At 43.8% G+C, this 23,327-nt stretch overlaps 1 protein-coding gene across 1 annotated transcript in view; it reads right to left on the minus strand.

The window, feature by feature from the left end:
• Positions 1-610: 610 nt before the first annotated feature.
• LOC114641785 (uncharacterized) overlaps positions 611-23,327 on the minus strand; it is a 45,310-nt gene continuing 22,593 nt past the window's right edge. The window contains exons 3-5 of the mRNA XM_028790804.2: positions 7,633-7,690; positions 6,690-7,430; positions 611-1,400 (exon numbers count right to left, since the gene is read on the minus strand). Coding sequence (XP_028646637.1) covers positions 623-1,400; positions 6,690-7,430; positions 7,633-7,690 — 1,577 coding nt within the window. The 3' untranslated portion in view covers positions 611-622. The remainder of the gene's footprint in view (positions 1,401-6,689; positions 7,431-7,632; positions 7,691-23,327) is intronic.

Raw genomic sequence — 23,327 nt, forward strand, 5'->3', positions numbered from 1 at the left:
ACGAAACAACTCGGGATCCTGGTTGGCAACCCCCTCCGGGCAGACACGCGGTCCAGTCCCACCCTCTGGAAATGACCCTCTATCTGTCACTGCCAGGTGTTACGTGGGCGACCCCTTGGCCTGCTCCAGCCACTCGGGTCCCCCAACAATGAGGATCCTACGAGCCGGATCACCCTCAGGTAATTGCGTAACTGACGCTCCCTCACAATGCAGGTCACGTGCCTCATGGGGGACCCGAAGAGACACACATGGAGTAGTCCAGTCTTTGTCTTGGGTCACTGGATAGCGTCCATGTCTCACAAACAACAAGCACCAGGACTCTAAAGACTTGGACCTTCGTCCTTTTGCAGAGATATCAGGAGCGCCACACACCCCATTCCAGCGAAAGTGCTCATGAGGTCTGGTTATAACACACGAATACAAACAAATTTCTTGGGGGTAAGGGGGGGCGATCCAATTTAGAAATACACCTGTTAATTGTTTCTGGTCTAAAAGTGACTGCATTTTTTTTGGTTGTCAATGCCGGACTAAAATACTTTTCAACATGAAAAACAATTTTTAATTTTGTCGAATCGACACTTTTCTTGCCACCATCTGACACAATGCTGACGGCAGCCATTTCTCAAAACACAAGAAAACGTAAAGGGTCACCCCCAGTATACCGAGCGTAATCAACATCGGTATCACTCTCTTCACTTTCCGCCATTGCACGGCCTCCAGTTTCTTCCCGATTCCCCCTTCCTGCCAACTCCACTCCCTCACGTCCGTCGTCGTCGTCACCATTCCTGTCTGACGTGACATGGCCGCTTAGGTCCAGCCTGTCACTTAGGCTCCATTTGTTTTTTCTCCTGCTAACACTGCTAAGCAGCCTCTTGTACTGCTCGGAGTCGCTGGCGATCTGATGAACTTTCCTTAAATGAGGAGGTAAGCGTTTAACCACAGAGAAGCAGCCATCGACTGGACAGGGCCGGCAGTAGTGGTAATCTTTTGCTTTCCTCTTGTTGGACTTGGTTGTGGTGTAGGGCTTTCTTAACATAAAGGCCTGCACTGCCGATTGCGCCCGCTCTTTCGGCCAGCCGTGGATGTCTCGGAGATGACGAGGCAAGTGAACGACGCGGGCCTCGCAATACAACACGGGACATTCCTTCTTCAGTCTCTTGCTCGTCTTTGGATTGCAGCACTTCTGATGCTTGCTCCTTCCCGGGCACTTTTTACGAGTATTTGCTTTCTTTTTCTTCACCTGGAGAAAAAATTCCTGAACATCTTCTTCCACGATCGATGCCTGCAGCTCACATGGAATTGCACATTCTATGCTTGAGTCCAATTCTTTGTATTCTTCAGGATCAAGTAGTTCATCGCCTCCATGAAAATCAAGGGATTCATCCAACACGGGGTGCCGTCTGTGGAAGAAAACAGCGGTCAGAACATTTCGCAGAATTACGTAAAAACAGAAAACCCGTTACATAGGAGTTACTACGTTATTCAGAATGAAATAAGCAGAACGCTTTGCAACAAAGGTCTGATTAAATAAATGGATGACAATATTCAATTCCCTTAAACAAATACAATTATTGTACCACCCTCTGCTACGCCACTGTATACGGGACCCGCTCTGTCCAGGGTGCTAGTGTAAGAGAGGGAGAGACAGACACCTCATAAAGGTGTACGAGGGTGTGAGATACACAAAACAATGCAAACGTCGCTTCGGGATAGTTTGGGTATTACCATGTGGTCACAACATATGGAACTAAAAGGCCGTGTGCTCGGTGGTTACTCTCTACGGTGGGTGTTAGCATATCGTAAATCTCTCTGACCAATAGCGGGAGTTTTCTGCATTCGACTTATATGACCGACATTACGAAGTACCTGAAATTATACGGTAAAATAAAGCCCTGACTTCTCCGTGGGAGAACTTAAACGCGAGTATATTACAGTAGTTGTTTATATTTCCTGTTCATTTCATATCACACCAAGTTATTTATTTATTCAATTCGCTGTTAATTAATTTCTGTGTGTGCGAGTCGGGCCAAAGCTGGGTGCATTCCTGGGATCCCCCACAAAAAAAAAATAAAACAAAATAAACAAATCGCCGTCCCGCTACAAGTGCACTAGCTGGCATGGCTGGCTCACGACTTTTCAAAATCTCAGATTTCTTCAGGCGTGATAATGTTTTGAAGCTCCTCATCCGTTTTCTCCACGCGTTGTTCGGTACAAGGACAGATCCAGCACGCTTAGGCGATCTTTGAAATTATGAACGGTTTTGCTCCGCTTCTTCCATAGCTGCACCACCCAACCGATCGTTTTAAACTTGGTAAGGAAGACGTGACCATTCCTGGTTAAGAATTTTTTGGTACTTGTGTTGTGACAAAGGCACAGTGAGACAGAATTTCACCCTTGGATTGGGGGTTGGGGGGGATGGGGGGGTTTACTGAAACTCCAATTCTGGTCTGAACTGTTATTTTGAAATGACTGCCAGAGTGAAGGGGGAGACAGGAAGGGCTACTATGTTGATAGAAAGTGCAACAGGAAGATCATCTTCCTCACCCGGAGGAAGGGAAGAAGAAGAAAGAAAGGGGAAAGAGGGGATCCTCCATGGTTTTTAGGGGGGAAAAACAGGCCTGAAGAGGAGACTGCGAGGAGAATAGTCTTGGATTACAAAAGGACTGCAAATTATGAAAAAGTGGTTGTGGAGTTCGAGATGGGATGGAGAATTTTCCAGATAACTAAAATAACGGATGGTACTTACTGAATGTTCCCTGAAACTAAACAAAAGGATAAAAAAAAAAAACAACCAGCATTGGATGGAGTTGAGAAGGTCCACAAGGAATGGGTGAGACCAGTCCTACTGTGTAATGGAAACAAAGCCTCTTTAATATCTACAGTGCATCCGGAAAGGATTCACAGCGCATCACTTTTTCCACATTTTGTTATGTCACAGCCTTATTCCAAAATGGATTAAATTAATTTTTTTCCTCAGAATTCAACACACAACACCCCATAATGACAACATGAAAAAAAGTTTACTTGAGCTTTTTCCAAATTTATTAAAAATAAAAAAATTGAGAAAGCACATGTCCATAAGTATTCACAGCCTTTGCCGTGAAGCTCGAAATTGAGCTCAGGTGCCTCCTGTTTCCCCTGATCATCCGTGAGATGTTTCTGCAGTTTCATTGGAGTCCACCTGTGGTAAATTCAGTTGACTGGACATGATTTGGAAAGGCACACACCTGTCTATAGAAGGTCCCACAGTTGACAGTTCATGTCAGAGCACAAACCAAGAATGAAGTCAAAGGAATTGTCTGTAGACCTCCGAGACAGGATTGTCTCGAGGCACAAATCTGGGGAAGGTTACAGAAAAATTTATGCTGCTTTGAAGGTCCCAATGAGCACAGTGGCCTCCATCATCCGCAAGTGGAAGAAGTTCGAAACCACCAGGACTCTTCCTAGAGTTGGCCGGCCATCTAAACTGAGCGATCGGGGGAGAAGGGCCTTAGTCAGGGAGGTGACCAAGAACCCGATAGTCACTCTGTCAGAGCTCCAGAGGTCCTCTGTGGAGAGAGGAGAACCTTCCAGAAGGACAACCATCTCTGCAGCAATCCACCAATCAGGCCTGTATGGTAGAGTGGCCAGATGGAAGCCACTCCTTTGTAAAAGGCACATGGCAGTCCGCCTGGAGTTTACCAAAAGGCACCTGAAGGACTCTCAGACCATGAGAAAGAAAATTCTCTGGTCTGATGAGACAAAGATTGAACTCTTTGGTGTGAATGCCAGGCGTCACGTTTGGAGGAAACCTGGCACCATCCCTACAGTGAAGCATGGTGGTGGCAGCATCATGCTGTGGGGATGTTTTTCAGCGGCAGGGACTGGGAGACTAGTCAGGATAAAGGGAACGATGACTTCAGCAATGTACAGAGACATCCTGGATAAAAACCTGCTCCAGAGCGCTCTTGACCTCAGACTGGGGCGACGGTTCATCTTTCAGCAGGACAACGACACTAAGCACACAGCCAAGATATCAAAGGAGTGGCTTCAGGACAACTCTGTGAATGTCCTTGAGTGGCCCAGCCAGAGCCCAGACTTGAATCTGATTGAACATCTCTGGAGAGATCTTAAAATGGCTGTGCACCGACGCTTCCCATCCAACCCGATGGAGCTTGAGAGGTGCTGCAAAGAGGAATGGGCGAAACTGGCCAAGGATAGGTGTACCAAGCTTGTGGCATCATATTCAACAAGACTTGAGGCTGGAATTGCTACCAAAGGGGCATCGACAAAGTATTGAGCAAAGGCTGTGAATACTTATGGACATGGGATTTCTCAATTTTTTTATTTTTAATAATTTTGCAAAAACGTCAAGTAAACATTTTTCACTTTGTCATTATGGGGTGTAGTGTGTAGAATTCGAAGGAAAAAAATGAATTTAATCCATTTTGGAATAAGGCTGTAACATAACAAAAGGCGGAAAAAGTGATGCGCTGTGAATACTTTCTGGATGCACTGTATATACTACCCCTGGGTCACATCATCCGCAAGCATGGAGTTTCATTCCATTGCTATGCCGATTATACGCAGCTCTTTGTGAGACTGGATTCGATTTCTCTTACCCCTCCATCAACTTTTTCCTCTTGCTTGGATGAGATTGAGGCCTGGATGTCCAAGAACTTCCTCAAGCTGAACAGCACCAAAACTGAAGCTCTTTTAATTGCCTCCCCCTCATCAACTTTGTTCCTCTGTGAATTGTATTTCCTTTTCTGACCGTACTATTACCCTCTCCCCTTCTGTTACAAATCTGGGTGTCACGTTAGACCCCCATCTGTCATTTGATATACATGTCCATCACCTTTGTAAAATTGCATTCCTTCATCTCTGAAACATAGCCAAACTCCGTCCCTGCCTCTCCCTCTGTGATGCTGAAAAGCTGGTTCATGCCTTTGCCTCATACAGACTGGACTATTGTAATGCACTCCTCATCGGGATACCCAACAAGAACCCTCAAAAGCTGCAACAAATTCAAAATAGTGCTGCAAGAATTCTGATGAGGGTGCGGAAATATGAAGATATCTCACCAATCCTTCGGTCACTTCATTGGCTCCCTACCCATCTCCGTATCGAATACAAACTCTGTCTGATCACTCACCAGTGTATCCATGGAAATGCTCCACAATATCTTAAAGAACTCCTTATATTACAATCCACTACAAGAAACCCCCATTTTACAAATACCTACCGCCTTCGCCCCCCTGTGACCAAACTTCATACAGTGGGTGACTGAGCCTTTGCAGCCGCTGCTCCACAGCTCTGGAATGTTCTACCAGAGAGCCTGAGAACACAGCAGATTGTGGGCTGTTTTAAAAAAACAGCTAAAGACTTTACAATTTAGGAAAGCTTATTAACAAGAATGCTACTAGTTATTGTTGTTTTATCTGTTTTTATCTTGCCTTTGTTTAATCTTTTTATGTTGCACTTTGAGATTTACTGCTAATGTAAAGTCCCCCTATAAATAAAATGTATTATTCTTCCCTGGGTTTATTAGGAATTTCAAAGACTCATCTTTCTTGATATTATGTAAACTTTGTACCTCTGTATTCATAGATATGTATATTCCAGAATTTGTAGTTATTAATGCATTTTAGAATTCTAAGTATATCTTGGTTGTTTGGTTCTACACCATAAATTAAAGCGTTATAGTTTTTGGAATGGTCTAGATGTCAACCTTGGTGTGTTAATAATTCAACTTGGGAATAGTTAATTGTTACAGTGTGTCATAACGCCGCCGCTGCCACAGGCTAGAGAAAAATCTTTTTTTTTTTTTTTAACATTTCGTTTATTTACGAAACAGAAACAAGAATACGTAAAATTTGATTTTCAATTACTTTGTAACGTCATTAAGTAAAGCATCGAAAAAGTCCTCACCATTGACATAACCCCAGCATAGCACTTGACTCAAGTCAAGTGAATCTGGGGAGCATGCATTGGTACAGTGGGTTGACGTACCCACCACACAATGAAACAACTCGGGATCCCGGTTGGCAACCCCCTCCAGGCAGACACACGGTCCAGTCCCATCCTCCGGAAATGACCCACTATCTGTCACTGCCGGGTGTTATGTGGGCGATCCCTTGGCCTGGTCCAGCCACTCGGGTCCCTCAACAATAAGGATCTAATGAGCTGGATCACCCTCGGGTAATCGCGTAACTGATGCTCCCTCACAATGCAGGTCACGTGCCTCATTCAGAAGAACTCCGTGAGCGACACAAAGTCAAACCAGCGGGACCCGAAGAGACACACATGGAGTCCACTTTTCATCTCAGGTCACTAGATAACGTCCATGTCTCACAAGCAGCGAGCACCAGGACTCTAAAGACTTGGACCTTCGTCCTTTTGCAGATATCAGGAGCGCCACACACCCCATTACAGCGAATGTGCTCATGAGGTCTGGTTATACACACGAGTACGAACAAATTTTTTTTTTTGGGGGGGGGGAGGGCAATCCAATTTAGAAATACACATCTTAATAGTTTTTGGTCTAAAAGTGACTGCATTTTTTTGGGTCATCAATGCCGGACTAAAATACTTTTCAACGTGAAAAACAATTTTTAATTTTGCCGAATCGACATTTTTCTTGCCACCATCTGTTGACGGCAGCCATTTCTCAAAACAGAAGAAAATGTAAAGGGTCACCCTCAGTATACCGAGCGTAATCAACATCGGTATCACTCTCTTCACTTTCCGCCATTGCACGGCCTCCAGTTTCTTCCCGATTCCCCCTTCCTGCCGACTCCACTCTTTCACGTCCGTTGTCGTCGCCATTCCTGTCTGACGTGACATGGCCGCTTAGGTCCGGCCTGTCACTTAGGCTCCATTTGTTTTGTTTGTTTCTCCTGCTAACGCTGCTAAGCAGCATCTTGTACTGCTTGGAGTCACTGGCGATCTGATGAACTTTCCTTAAATGAGGAGGTAAGCGTTTAACCACAGAGAAGCAGCCATCGACTGGACAGGGCCGGCAGTAGTGGTAATCTTTTGCTTTCCTCTTGTTGGACTTGGTTGTGGTGTACGGCTTTCTTAACATAAAGGCCTGCACCGCCGATTGCGCCCGCTCTTTCGGCCAGCCGTGGATTTCTCGGAGATGGCGAGGCAAGTGAACGACGCGGGCCTCGCAATACAACATGGGACATTCCTTCTTCAGTCTCTCGCTCGTCTTTGGATTGCAGCACTTCTGATGCTTGCTCCTTCCCCGGCACTTTTTACGGGTTTTTGCTTTCTTTTTCTTCACCTGAAGAAAAAATTCCTGAACATCTTCCTCCACGATCGATGCCTGCAGCTCACATGGAATCTCGCATTCTATGCTCGAGTCCAATTTTTTGTATTCTTCAGGTTCAAGTAGTTCGTCGCCGCCACGAAAATAAAGGGATTCATCCAACACGGGGTGCCGTCTGTGGAAGAAAACAGCGGTCAGAACATTTCGTATAATTACGTAAAAACAGAAAACCCGTTACATAGGAGTTACTACGTTATTCAGAATGAAATAAGCAGAACGCTTCGCAACAAAGGTCTGATTAAATAAATGGATGACAATATTCAATTCCCTTAAACAAATACAATTATTGTACAAGTATGGCTTTAACGTCCACTAACCTAAAAAATACTCGTCGACAAATCTTCACTTTTGAGTCGCCCAACAAAAAGTGTCTGCCTGTAACAAACAACAATGAAATATTTCGTTTTATTTTTCACTTGCAGTCTTTGACATAGAACAATACAGAACGTTTTTGTTTTATTATACAGACATACAGTATTTTAAATACATGTCCCTAAAAACGTTACAGATTTCCAAAATATACAGTTGGAAATAAATCTGGAGTACAGGGAAGAACAAGCAGAAACAATTTGGAATAATTTAGTAAGAGCATGAAAGGATGGAATATGTCTTCAGTTTTAAGTTAATGTGCTGAAAGTAGGTATCAAAAGATAGGAAGATGTCCTAACACAGCAAAACGTCCTTCGCAAAACAAGGCATATGAAGTACTGCTTGGGCAAACTGGTGAGGAAGGCAGGCTCTAATGTAGGCATGGAGCTGGACAGTTTGACATCTGTGGCAGAGCGACAGGCGCTGAGCAGACTCCTGTCAATCCTGGAGAATCCACTGCATCCACTAAACAAGATCATCTCCAGACAGAGGAGCAGCATCAGCGACAGACTGCTGTCACCGTCCTGCTCACTGACAGACTGAGGAGATCGTTCCTCCACCACACTTTGTGACTCTTCAATTGCACCCGGGGGGGGGGGGGGGGGGTAAACGTTAACATTATACAAAGTTATTGTCTGTTATCCCTGCATTGTTATTACTCTTTAATTTAATGTTGTTTTTGTATCAGTATGCTGCTGATGGAGTATGGGAATTTCCCCGTGGGATTAATAAAGTATCAATCTATCTTTCTGAGCTACTTCAATAAGAAAGGAAAATAAATGGAGTCCAAGAATAAATCAACTGTCTCGGTTTATGGCGTCAGTATCATGAAAACCTACCACTGTGGCACGTGACCCCTGCCAGAGACTGGAGCCCCCGTCTAGTCTAACCAAGCCTGCCAATTACAACAATCCATCCGGTGCCACAACTCCAAACATCATCACATTACTTGTTCTGAAATAGCAGCCAATGATTGTTCTCTATCTGTGGTATGTTATATTGTTATACCAACAGATTACAATTTTATAAAGATTATATGAGGATAGTCCATTATATTATATAACTAGCAAAATACCCGCGCTTCGCAGAGGAGAAGTAGTGTGTTAAAGAGGTTATGTGAACATATATATACATAAACATCCATCCATCCATTTTCCAACCCGCTGAATCCGAACACAGGGTCACGGGGGTCTGCTGGAGCCAATCCCAGCCAACACAGGGCACAAGGCAGGGAACCAATCCTGGGCAGGGTGCCAACCCACCGCAGTATACATAAACATATATACTTATATATACATATCTACATATACATATATATTTATATATACACATCCACGTATATATACATATATCGACATATATATACACATACATATACACATTAGATATATGTGTATGTATGTAGATATGTATATATGTGTGTGTGTATATATATATATATATATATATATATATCATCTCTATCTATATCTCTATCTATATTAGATTATAATTAGATTATATCTATCTATCTATATATATATACATCCCCGTGCTTTGCAGCGGCGAAGTACTGCTTTTAAATTTTTATTAAGAAGAAAACCTTTTTAAATTGAGTGAAAATCTACCAATAACAATTTGTTAAGGATCTGTTTTTTTGTTAAGCTGACTTCACACAGCCTCTCCGCTGTTTTATAAACGAACGTCATATAAGGTCTTCCTTTTTCGTTGCTTTGCCAACGGAAGCAGCCTTTTTATTTAATCCTGTTTTTACGATTGTTCTGTTTGTATATCACGTTGTCAGTTCAGCACTCCAGTTGTAATATGACCAAGCCGTGCAAGCACACTCTTGAGAATGCAACGTATAGTTATACAGGAGAAAAGCAATCTTACCTGAAATCAATGGCAACCTTTTGTAGGTCTATGAACTTAATTTAAACTTTAGGTTTACACGGTGCTTTCTTTCTGAAGTACCTGCACTCATGAATATGTCTGTATGCGTCAGTTGCTCAAATCCCCGCGGTTCGCACCGGCGAAATTCTGCTTTAAAATTTTTATTAAGAAGAAAAAAAAAACCTTTTAAAATTGAGGTAAAATATACCAATAACAGTTTGTTAAGGATCTGTTTTTTTTGTGAAGCTGCCTTCACTCGAGTGATCACTTCGAGCTTTAAGCCTGAGAAATCACCCCGTAAATGCACACGTTTAATTGCACATCTGTTAATATGTATGCTTACAAAGCATTAAAAGATACTCAACAATTAACGTCATTTACCTTCGTTGCCGCGTTTGACTCGTGCTGTAAATCTCTTCCTTGTTTTCACTTCACGTGATTATGTAGGAGGCGTAATACGTGATGACGCGATACGTGACTCCGCCTCCTCCATTAGAGTATATGGACAAAAAACAGGTTCCAGTTATGACCATTACGCGTAGAACTTCGAAGTGAAACCTGCCTAACTTTTGTAAGTAAGCTGTAAGGAATGAGCCTGCCAAATTTCAGCCTTCTGCCTATACGGGAAGTTGGAGAATTAGTGATGAGTGAGTCAGTCAGTCAGTGAGGGCTTTGCCTTTTATTGGTATAGATAACTAGCAAACCCGCAGCGTACCATATGCCGTATAATCAGGCCGCTTTTTTAATGATTTTTTAACACAGGGAAAAAATTAACATTTGAAAAATCCGTAATTTAATAAACCACCAAGAAAACGGGAGGAGAGGGGAAGGACACCCATTACTCCCCGTCCGTCATGCTAGTCTGCCGATTTCTCGTTCAGTATGCACTGCCTGCTCATGTGCCCACCCCCAACTCGTCACCCGAGTCGTTTTCGTCTTTGCACAGTCGACATGCACCTGTGAGTCACGTAGACTTTTCATTGTTGTTTGCGGTTCTGGCCGCTTTTCGCGTACGGAGTTGTTCCGGAGTCACAGTTGAGAAACGCTTTTTTAATGTCTTTTAAGCACAGGGGAAAAAATGAACATGTGGCCCGGTGCATTCTTTAACTGCCTTGTGGCGCTGTAGTAGTGCTAAGGAGACAGTGGAAGATTGTGGGTTCGCTTCCCGGTTCCTCCCTGTGTGGATAGCAAATTATCCACGACAAACAAACTGTTTTACACGCTGCATACCAACCCGCGGCATAGTGTACACCACATAATCACGCCGCTTTTTAAATGTTTTTTAAGCAGAGGGAAAAAAATGAACATTTGCAAAATCCGTAATGCTACTTTCAATAAGTACAATGCACACGCGTTTAATTTGTCGGCCACTTTTTGCCAGCCATCCTTTCTGGTTTGGGCTGGTTTTGCAGTGTTACCGCTTGTGCATATTAAATCTTGAAATCCTTCGAGTAACTAATTAACTAACTAAACACCCACCCACTCAGCTTGTGTGCAACAAATGCGCTCCGTTCTTTCATCATTTTGTTGCAGCCTATCAAAGACTAGAAAACATGATCAGCAAGACTCAATATACATTGTCGTTTCACTCAGCACGGGGGGGCGCATTCATCTCGGATTATTACATCCAGCTAATCTGCTACATGGCTGCGTTTGAAAAACCGATTTATTCTGGATGAGTTTCACCGGCATTAATGATTAGGAATCTGGTTGGAACAAAACCCTGCAGCAACAGGGGTTCTCCAGCACCGAGATTGGGAAACACTGCTGAACATAGACGAAACCGACTCAGGTGAGGAGTTGGGGCGGGCAAAGTAGTTGCAGCTATTGATTATTCAGTGTTGTTTGCCTGGGTGTCTGATCTGCTCGACGGGATCAGAAATAAAAGGAAAACAATGTGAAGGCAATGTCACAGGTGTTCACAGCTCCCCTTCAAACGGCCATTTTTAAATAAATAATTACCACGCTCACAGCGTAGTGAGGGGCGTGGAAGTATTGCTGAAAGTCAGCCATGTTGCGAAGTTTGAGAGCAACAGTTTCGTCAATGACATTTTTCCAGAAAAACCCTACTGATAGAAACAAACAGTTACCTGATGCCGGAATTTCTATAACATTGAAAGAAGTGTTGTTTTCATGAAATACATTTGAAGCGGTAGCCATGGAGGGCAAAAGAACAGTCAACGTGGCTCACAGCTGGATTTGGACAGCAGCACAGAGCAAAGCGTGTGAGTACAGTATGTGTTTGATGAGCTGTTCGAGTTGGCGGGCAGTGCTCTGAGGTGCGTTCCCGATCACGTGGGAGGAGGGGGTAGAGTTTCTGGGCGGGGCTTCGTTGTTCCTTTCCCATGGTTTTCGATGGTGGACGCGGTCGGGTGTCGTAACCGAAAAGAATAATGAAAAGTCAACATGGCTCAGAGGTGCATGTGGACTCCTAGCACAGACGAAAGGGACTACTAACTAGGTGGTCGGTGAGTTTCTGCGTCCGGGCACATGAACAGGCAGTGTGAATGCCTAGAGAGCAAGGGTAGACGTGGGCCGGGGAAAAAAGGAGTGTTGGTGGGTGGGGAAACGTCTTTCGTGTTCCTGCAGGACCATCTAAGAAGATGCATGTTTGTCGTGGAACCGAATTGCTGTATGTAGCGTGTAAAACAGTTTACTATGGTGCATGCGGTCGTGTGTCGTAACCGAAAAGTCAGCGTGGCTCAGAGGTGCATGTGTACTGTAGCCCAGACGAAGATAAACGACAGCGTTTTTTCCCCAGTCGTCGCGTCCGAGTTGGTGGGCGTGGCTCCTTCCTGCATGCGCCATGGGCGTCTTACTTGTCGGCGGCTTCGTGAATCCACGCCCCTTCCGACGTGCTTTCCATGGGTGACTACTTGTCGGCGGCTTAGTGAATTTATATATATATATATATATATATATATATATATATATATATATATATGACATTTATGGGGGGGGGGGGGGGCGTTAAATAAAAATAAAAAGACTGGGCTCCTACAAACTATTGAAATCGTCGGGGGGTTAAAAAAATTGAAATGCAGAGTCGGTGGTTTAGTTTTGTAGACGTGCTAGCCCCCCTCGTCTATCAGTGGCTAAGCGAGTTTGACTTTCCTTGGGGGTTTCACTTTACTTTCTTTCAGCTTCATGCTGTACCCTTGTACTTCTGTCTTCTTCTAATTCGTTAACTTGTGGCCACCTTGCCGGCTCTTTGAGCTTCATGCTGTAGCCTCACACATCCGGGCCGGAGAGACAGACAGGCACACACTCTCTTCCACATGTAGACACTTATATATAAGACTAGTCATTTAGCCCGTTACAATAACGGGCGCTAGAACAGTAGTGCATAAACATTAGTAGGAACAGTCTATATTAAATGGCAAGGGACTTTGACCTCATTCTTTTTGTTGGTCGTATTTTTCTCTCTTTCAGCCTTTCTTTCGTTGATGTTTACTTGCTGAGCTGACCATTCTTCGTGGGCTGCTGCCGTGTATTGTGTGTCTAATTTTCTGCGACAGTAATACTGTCTTGTACGGCTCTGTTCAATAAGGGCGCGCACAAAAAGGCTAGCCTCAAAAGAGCGACCTCAATCGCCTTTTTGTGCGTGTCCTTATTGAAGGATACCGTCTTGTATGTCCGCTGGCTTGTATGTCCGTAATATACCTTTAATTTTCTCTGGTAATACAGGCGTGCGCGTCGGTAATATGCCTTTAATCTCCTCTGACAGTAATACTGGCTTGAATGTGGCTGTAATATGCGTCACTGTATTGTGTACCTTTAATTTCCTCTCGCAGTAATACTGGTTTGTATTTCCGTAAAATGCCTCTAACTTTCTCTGACAGTAATATCACGAGTCGCATCGTGCCCCGCGCATGCGCACTTCATCAGAAGACACCCAGATACGGACACCTGGACGCACATAGGGATTTTATATAGATAGATGAGGTCTGCGAATTAAATAATGAGACTGCATTTCTATCACTTAAACAAAGCAGTGAGAACCGATTATGAATACTTGCCAGGCAGGATTAAACCTGTTCAAACCTGCACGACAGACAAAGACCCTCTCTGCCGTTGAGTTGATTGTCAGTCACCGTTTAATGCAGTTGTGTTTCCCCGATGTGCAAAGAAAGTTATATCTTAAAATGCAATTAATCAATTTTTTAAATTGATACCCAGCCCTAATTATCTCTTTCTATATTTATATATATATTATATATATATAAAATCCTAAGCCTAAAAGTGCAATTTTGTGCAACAATTTTATGACTTTTTTGTCACACTTTAAAAATCGGACTAATTTTAAAACCTACATATATAGGTTTGGTGTCATTCTTCTCAGAATTTATCGAACTTTAATGTGATGTTAGATTATAATTTAAAAACGGAATAAGAAAAACTATCAAGAAAGTTGTGGTTTTTAATATCAAGAAAGTCGTGGTTTTTATTTTTGATCGAGTAAACTTTCTTTCACAGGAACAAACTATTACAAAAAAAAAAAAAAAAAAAAAAGATCTTTTCATAACACCAATGTTTGTGTTTAGGTCAGGGGTGCCCAACTCCAGTCCTGGAGGGCCGCAGTGGCTGCAGGTTTTCATTCTAACCCTTTTCTTAATTAGTGACCTGTCTTTGCTGCTCATTAACTTTTTTTGACTTCATTTTATTTGACTTGCTTTTGAAGACTTAGACCAGGGGTAGGCAACGTCGGTCCTGGAGTGCCACAGTATGTGCAGGTTTTTGTTCCAACCCAGTTCCTTAACGAGAACTCAATTATTGCTGATGAAGCACATATTGCTTAAGTGACATTTTAATGCTTCATTTTAGTGGTCTCGCTTGTTAAGGTTCTCCAACCTTAATTGCTTATTTCAATCTTAAACTGCTGCATTCAGTGTTTTAATTGCTCCTTATTAGCAATAAGATGTAAAACAGGGGTAGGCAATGTCGGTCCTGGTGAGCCGCAGTGGCTACAGGTTTTCATTCAACCCAATTGCTTAATTAGAAACCAATCATTGCCAATCTCAGACCTTATTTAATTTTATGGCTTGTTAGTCTGTGCAATGTAAGGCTTTTATATCGTAGATTTTTTTCCTTTCCAAGGATATCATCCAAATGATTTGAAGCCTAAAACAGATCATTTTCAGTCTGTCACATTTTTCTATTAAGTGTTTTATTAAATCAAACAGTGCATGATGAACACACACAGATGTAATTGGAAAAAAGCTAGCTGGAGAACTGCTGGCTGCTTTGTCTTTTACATCTTATTGCTAATAAGGAGCAATTAAAACACTGAATGCAGCAGTTTAAGATTGAAATAAGCAATTAAGGTTGGAGAACCTTAACAAGCGAGACCACTAAAATGAAGCATTAAAATGTCACTTAAGCAATATGTGCTTCATCAGCAATAATTGAGTTCTTGTTAAGGAACTGGGTTGGAACAAAAACCTGCATATACTGTGGCACTCCAGGACCGACGTTGCCTACCCCTGACTTAGACCCCTCAATTGTTTCTTTTTCCTTAATTAGCAGCCAAACAATAATGAGATACAAAATGAGCCAAAACAGCATCAGCAAACTGTGACCATCATACAATATCTGAAAATAAAGAAAGGTGAAGGTCTCAGGAATGCTGATCTGCTCTTAGAAAAGAGAAAATCCACTATTTTAGAAAGGTCTGCTATTGCACAATAAGAGGAGCAACAAGCCATGGAATTAAAGAACGGGTTTAATTAATGACAAGAATCAGAGCCTCATTAAGCTACTGGTTGGAGTTAAAATGGTTGGAGTTTGAGGCCCTGACTTAGTTGGTCTCCTGTTGGCTCACTCATTTCACATTTAATTTCTGTTTGGGTGCCATTTAAGGAAAGAAATGAAACAATTCAGAGGAATGATGAAGAAATTCAGGGAACATTTCTTAAAAACCAAGTCAATTAAAATGAATTCAAAAGAAGTTAAATCAGCAGCAAAAACAGATCACTAATTAAGAGTTAAAATGAAAACCTGCAGCCACTGCGGCCCTCGAGGACTGGAGTTGGGCACCCCTGGTTTAGGTGATTTAGTTAAAGCTGAAGGTTGAGGCGCAGGGGGTGCTGGGCGCCTAGTATATCATATATATTGTAGACGTTCAGCCCCGGACACAGACAGGCTCACACCGATAGTTGCATAAAGCACACATTTTATTATAAATAATGTCCACAGTACACAGTGCCCTTGCACCAATCACTCACTACTTTAAGTCTTCACCGCCTACAAGCTGTACACGGACTACTGGACATTGGAGCAAAGTGTCACATCTTCAGTGTTGTCCCATGAAAAGATTGAATAAAATATTTACACAAATGTGAGGGGTGTACTCACTTTTGTGAGATACTGTGTGTGTGTGTATATATATTATATATATAATACACACGCACACACATGAATAAAGGACCCCCCCCAGACTCAATGAGGTGTCAGTGCCCTCCATTTCCATTGCAGACCCTGGTCACTGGCTGTGCTAATTGTAATGAGTGGGATTAGTGAAGCTGTTCCTGGTCCATTCATTCCCTTGCTTGGTAGTGTAACTGACAGCAAACACCTGACTATGGGTGGCAAACGACTTTCAAAAGATCTCAGGGACAGAGTTGTGGACAGACATAAGGCAGGCAGGGAGACCAAAACATCTGAAAGGCTTTATCAATCTCAAGGAGCTCAGTAAAGTCCACCATAAAGAAGCGTTTGGTACTACTAGGACCCTCCAAACTGGATGGAAGAGTAAGGAGGAAACTGGTACAAGAGGCTACCGAGAGGCCAATGGCCACTGTGAAGGAGTTACAGGATTTGATGGCACAGAGTGGTCATTAATGGTGTGCAGATGACTACAATTTCACAAGCGCTCCACCACTGTGGCTTGTTCACGAGGGTCGCACTTCTCAAAAAAGTCCACATGAAGGCTCGTTTGAGCTTTGCCAGAATGCACCTTGAAGATTCTGATGCCAAGTGGAAAAAGGTCTTAAGGTCAGAGGAGACCAAAATCAAACTATTTGACCTCAACGCCAAACGGTCCACCAATGCAGCTCACCATCCACAACACATAATCCTGTTGTGGGGGGCCCTGAGGCTCTCATTAGGGTAGATGTTGAAAAGGATGGGGCAAAATACCATAAATTGTGGAGGAAAACCTGCTACCCTCTGCCAGAAAGTTGAAGATGGGCAGAATGTTCACCTTTCAACACGACAACAACCTGAAGCACACAGCAAAATGGACCACACGGTGACTGATGGAGAGAAAAGTGAATGTGCTGGTCTGGCCAGTCAGAGCCCAGACCTCAATCACACTGAAAATCTGTGGAGATATCTGAAGATAGCAGACCACCAACATCAACATCCAATGTGAGCGAACTTGAACAGTTCAACTGTATAGAAGAGTGGGGGGGCAAGTATTGAGTGGGCTCAATCTAGGTGTGCAAAGGTGATAGAGAAGAATCACAAGAGACTCAAGGCTGTCATTAAAGTAAAATGGGGGTCAACAAAATGACATTTACATTGGGGGTGATCCTTTAATCATCTCAGTAAGTCTTGTGTTTGATTTGTTATCATTCTTCTGAACTCTATCTGTGATATCTGTCACTTAGATGTTAGAGGATGCATTGAGTAAGTAAAGCTGGGAAGAAATATTAGATTGTGTGTTTACATTTAAGGCTGCAAAGCAAAAAAATGGGAATATTTCGTAGAGGGGGATTCTTTTCTATACCCACTGTATGTATATCTAAGAACCACCCTGCCTGGATAAATACACATATAGCTGGCAGGATATTTTATCTATTGGCTTACGGAGCGAGAGTTGCTCGACATCCGAGTTTCTCCGCATCCACAACATTCCAACTGACATCGCACGGACACCGGGCCCTCCGTGGATTACAATCCCAGCTTCGAGGAGCCGGCATCGGCACAAAGAACGTAAACAAAAGAGGGGTGCCGAGGCGGCATGCTAGCGAGGCTAAGGAAGCAGCCACACAAACCGCTGCTTCCATGCATTTTCATTCTCAAATGTGAGGTCTCTGCCGAACAAACTGGACAAGTGAAAGCTGCGGATTGCAACAGAGAAGCTCATCAGGGACTGCTGCACCCTGCTGATCACGGAGACGTGGCCGAATCCACTCATACCGGACACGGCTATCGAGATAGCAGGCTACACAGCACACCGGTAAGACAGGACAGGACAGAGAGCACCGGTAAGAAAAGAGGAGGGGGGCTGTGCATTTATATGAACAATAGCTGGTGCACACATTCCACCATAGTCACCAGATGTGGAGTTTATGACAAATAAATGCAGACCTATATACCTCCTCCATGAACTCAATGCCATACTGCTAACTGCTGTGTACATAGCACCAGATGTGAATGCTAGCTCGACTCTGGGGCTTTTGCATGACACCATCAGCAGTAAACAGAGCAGGTATCCTGAGGCTGTTCGGATCATTTCTGGGGACTTTAACCATGCAGATCTGAAAGCAGTTCTCCCCAAATTCCATCAACACATAAAGTGTGCCACCAGAGGAGTAAAAACACTGGACAGGCTGTGCACAAACATCAGACGGGCCTATAGGGCTAAACCCCTAGCACACCTCGGCCAGTCTGATCACACGTCCCTGCTTCTGATCCCTGCATATACTCCCCTCAGGAGACAAGCTCCCACTATGATCAGGACTGTTACCATATGGCCCGAGGAAGCCTCCCAACAGTTGCAGGACTGCTTCCAGAGAACCGACCTGGGAGATTTTCGATCTCCAACCACACTACAGCAGTCCTGGATTACATCAGGTTCTGCAAAGACAATGTAACCATGGACAGACACATAAGGATTTATCCCAACAGGAAGCCCTGGATGACGAGGGAGGTCCAGAGTCTGCTGAAAGCCAGGAATACTGCTTTCAGGTCTGGGGATGGGGCTCTTTACAGTGTAGAACATTAGAACACTCTAGACGAGAACATGCCATTCAGCCCAACAAAGCTCGCCAGTACTATCCACTTATTGGACTTACTGTAGCCAGAGCAAACCTGAAGAAAGGCATCCGATAGGCCAAGGCAGCATACAGGAGGAGGATAGAGGGCCAGCTGAGGAGAAACACCACCAGTCAGGTGTGGCAGGGTGTCCAGCACATCACCGGCTACAAATCCAGCAACTCCTCAGCCGCTGAGGGAGACGCTTCTCTGGCAGAGGAGCTGAACATCTTCTTTGCCTGCTTTGAGGCCACCAACAGCAGCTCCTTCACAGCCGCCTGTTCACAACAGCAACATACTCGTGATGGGAGAGTGTGAGGTGAGGCGGGTGATGAGATGACCCCGAGGAAAGCTGCAGGACCTGACAGTGTTGCTGGACGGGTGCTTAAAGACTGCGTGGATCAAATGGCCGGAATCTTCACTAGGATTATCAACCAGTCCCTGTCCCATCCCGCCTCAAGTCCTCCATCATTGTTCCGCTGCCGAAAAAAATCCATCACGAACAGTCTGAATGATTTCCGCCCAGTGGCACTCACATCTGTCATCATGAAGTGCTTTGAGAAATTGGTGCGTAGTCATATCATCGCCTGCCTGCCAGCAGACCTGGACCCAATTCAATTTGCTTACAAAGCAAACAGATCCACAGAAGATGCTGTGGCCACAGCCCTTCATGCTGCCCTGACCTACCTGGAGCAGCAGGGGAGTTATGCCAGTGTGCTCTTTATGAACTTCTGCTCGGCATTTAACACCATCCTCCCACAACGACTGGTGTCCAAACTGGTGGATCTGGGACTTCCATCACTCACCTGCAGTTGGATACTGGACTTCCTGTCTGGTTGCTCCCAGAGGGTCAGGCTGGGTCCTCACACCTCCACTGCTCTCAGCCTCAACACCGGGATGCCGCAGGGTTGTGTGCTCAGCCCACTCCTCTACACGTACAGTGCATCTGGAAAGTATTCACAGTGCATCACTTTTTCCACATTTTGTGATGTTACAGCCTTATTCCAAAATTGATTAAATTTTTTTTTTCCTCAAAAATCTACACACAACACCCCATAATAACAACATGAAAAGTTTGAGATTTTTGCAAATTTATTAAAAATAAAAAATTGAGAAAGCACATGTCCTTAAGTATTCACAGCCTTTGCCGTGAAGCTCCAACTTGAGCTCAGGTGTATCCTGTTTCCCCTGATCATTCTTGAGATGTTTCTGCAGCTTCATTGGAGTCCACCTGTGGTAAATTCAGTTGACTGGACTGGACTTGGAAAGGCACACACCTGTCTATATAAGGTCCCACAGTTGACAGTTCATGTCAGAGCACAAACCAAGCATGAAGTCAAAGGAATTGTCTGTAGACCTCCGAGACAGGATTGTCTCGAGGCACAAATCTGGGGAAGGTTACAGAAAAATTTCTGCTGCTTTGAAGGTCCCAATGAGCACAGTGGCCTCCATCATCCATAAGTGGAAGAAGTTCGAAACCACCAGGACTCTTCCTAGAGCTGGCCGGCCATCTAAACTGAGCAATCAGGGGAGAAGGGCCTTAGTCAGGGAGGTGACCAAGAACCCGATGGTCACTCTGTCAGGGCTCCAGAGGTCCTCTGTGGAGAGAGGAGAACCTTCCAGAAGGACAACCATCTCTGCAGAAATCCACCAATCAGGCCTGTATGGTAGAGTGGCCAGACGGAAGCCACTCCTTAGTAAAAGGCACATGGCAGCCCGCCTGGAGTTTGGCAAAAGGCACCTGAAGGACTCTCAGACCATGAGAAAGAAAATTCTCTGGTCTGATGAGACAAAGATTGAACTCTTTGGTGTGAATGCCAGGCGTCACGTTTGGAGGAAACCAGGCACCGCTCATCACCAGGCCAATACCATCCCTACAGTGAAGCATGGTGGTGGCAGCATCATGCTGTGGGGACTGGGAGACTAGTCAGGATAAAGGGAAAGATGACTGCAGCAATGTACAGAGACATCCTGGATGAAAACCTGCTCCAGAGCGCTCTTGACCTCAGACTGGGGCGACGGTTCATCTTTCAGCAGGACAACGACCCTAAGCACACAGCCAAGATATCAAAGGAGTGGCTTCAGGACAACTCTGTGAATGTCCTTGAGTGGCCCAGCCAGAGCCCAGACTTGAATCCGACTGAACATCTCTGGAGAGATCTTAAAATGGCTGTGCACCGACACTTCCCATTCAACCTGATGGAGCTTGAGAGGTGCTGCAAAGAGGAATGGGCGAAACTGGCCAAGGATAGGTGTGCCAAGCTTGTGGCATCATATTCAACAAGACTTGAGGCTAGAATTGCTGCCAAAGGGGCATCAACAAAGTATTGAGCAAAGGCTGTGAATACTTATGGATATGGGATTTCTTAGTTTTTTTATTTTTAATAAATTTGCAAAAACCTCAAGTAAACTTTTTTCACGTTGTCATTATGGGGTGTTGTGTGCAGAATTCTGAGGAAAAAAATGAATTTAATCCATTTTGGAATAAGGCTGTGACATAACAAAATGTGGAAAAAGTGATGCGCTGGGAATACTTTCCGGATGCAGTGTATGAATGTGTCACCACTCACCATAGCAAGAAGATCATAAAGTTCACGGATAACACGACGGTGGTCGGACTCATCTCGGGCAAGGAGGGTGAGCTGGCATACAGGGATGAGGTGGAGCGACTGTCAGAGTGGTGCACAGTCAATAACCTGCTTCTCAACACCACAAAAACGAAGGAGCTTGTTATTGAATTTAGAAAAAACAAAACTGACATCCAGCCACTCCTCATTGGCGGTGCCTGTGTGGAGAGGGTCCTGGTGTTCAGGTTTCTGGGCATTGAGCTGGAGGATGACCTGACCTGGAACGTCAACACCAAGGAGCTGCTGAAGAAGGCGCAACAGAGACTATTTTCTGAGAATCCTCAGAAAGAACCATCTCACCAAAAATCTGCTATTTACCTTTTATCACTGTTCCATCGAGAGTGTGCTCACATACGGACTGTGTGTGTGGTACGGTAGATGCAATTCCTCAGAAAGGAAAGTGCTCCACAGGGTCGTCAGGACAGCGGAGAGAACAACTGGTTGTACCCTCCCAACTCTGGAACAAATCTAAACCTCCCGATGCCACAAAAAAGCAATAGACATTTCACAGGATTCATCACATCCCGGTCATTGCCTCTTCCAGCTTTTGCCATAGGGCAAGAGATACAGAACAATAAAAACCAGGAGAAAAGCAATCATGGCCCTGAACTTGGAATAAAACTGCTCCATATCATTCTCCCAATGTGCAATATAGACCTTAAGTCAACAAGTGCAATTTGTATATTTTGTAAAGTACTTATTACTCTATTATTATTCTCTCTCTTCTTGTCTTTTTAACTCTTATGCCTCACACTGAGTCGACTGCACCTTCAATTTCGTTGCTCCTTTGTAAAAGTGACAATGACAATAAAGATCTATCAATAAGTTATTCCTTTGTTAAAGTTAAATGAGTAAAGAACCAGACAGTAATGATGTATATTTGAGAACTTTAATTGACCATGTAGTTCTTATAAGGCACTGTTAACTTAGAATATTTAATTTTTTAATAATTTTATAAGTTACGCTCGTAATTTCATTAACACTGTAAAACGTTTCTCAATAGTACCTTTAGTTACAAAGATGTGGCCAACTAGTGGCCAACTTCAGTATTGCAACTTTACGATTAATATTTGTGTAAGATTTGCAACGTGATTTTCCTTTAGTGTGTAATTTGAGAGCTAAGAATTGATCTAGTTTCATTTTTATTGTAGACCACACACAGTCAAATGTACATTTATATCTGCAAATTAAGGTTTGGATTTGAAATCTGCCTTCCAAGTGTTTTAATGGACACTACTGCAAATGTCAACTATTCCTGCACAACCAGAAGTAGTCCTGGAGTTGTTTCTCTATTTCAGGTCTGGTACAGCAGGAGTTTTCCAGTTAGCAGTACCTCCAAGTGTGCTTTGCATTTCTTCCGTGTTTACCACAGGCCATTCCATTACCTTCATGTAAGTGTTTCCAAGGTCTCTTCTTACAGAAAGTTTCTCTCAGGGTTACTTTTCACAAATGTTCTTGGCATCCTTACAATCAGCCCCCGAAGTGAACTTCACTCATGAAAGTTCAGCTCTTATTCCCCTAAATCTGCATTGGGGTCTCTGTCTCTCTCTCTCTCTGGTTTGAATTCTTGTGTTTGTGATGACTGCTGCCATGGTGGAATCTTTTGCCAAGTTATGAACAACCTTACAGCTTTTTTTCTCCTTTGTGAATTTGTGCGTGCTTGTGGAAAAGCACTACTGTCAGAGAATCGTTTGTCACGTTCAAAATAGTAATAAGAATTCCCTCAGGGGAAACAACAATGGTTTCGTTTGTGTACTTTCAGGAGAAGCGTGAACTTCACTCTTAAGTCCTGGAATCGGTTTGTTTTTCTGGAGTAACTTTGGCCCTGCTGCCGTTTTCGTTCTCTTTGGTTTGTTGTTGTTCTTCCTTCTGTCGCTTATTGCTAAGGCAATCCAGATGGGCCTGGAAACATTTTTTGGCGAGACCTGCTGATCCCATCACCACTGGCACAATTGCAGTGGTTTTATTTCACATCTGTATTCTATCAGATTGTGTTTCTGGATATTGTGTGCCTTTCTGCAAGGTGTCACCCATTGCACAACTGTCACTTGGGTCCTAATTTGGGATCCTGAGGGGTTTTGTCATGTGGTGGCTAAACACCCCAAACTTTTATGTTTGTCTTATCATTATTACTGTATATACATACACACACACACACACATACA

Source organism: Erpetoichthys calabaricus, chromosome 5 (genome assembly GCF_900747795.2).
Source record: "Erpetoichthys calabaricus chromosome 5, fErpCal1.3, whole genome shotgun sequence".
Classification (NCBI taxonomy): Eukaryota; Metazoa; Chordata; class Cladistia; order Polypteriformes; family Polypteridae; genus Erpetoichthys; species Erpetoichthys calabaricus.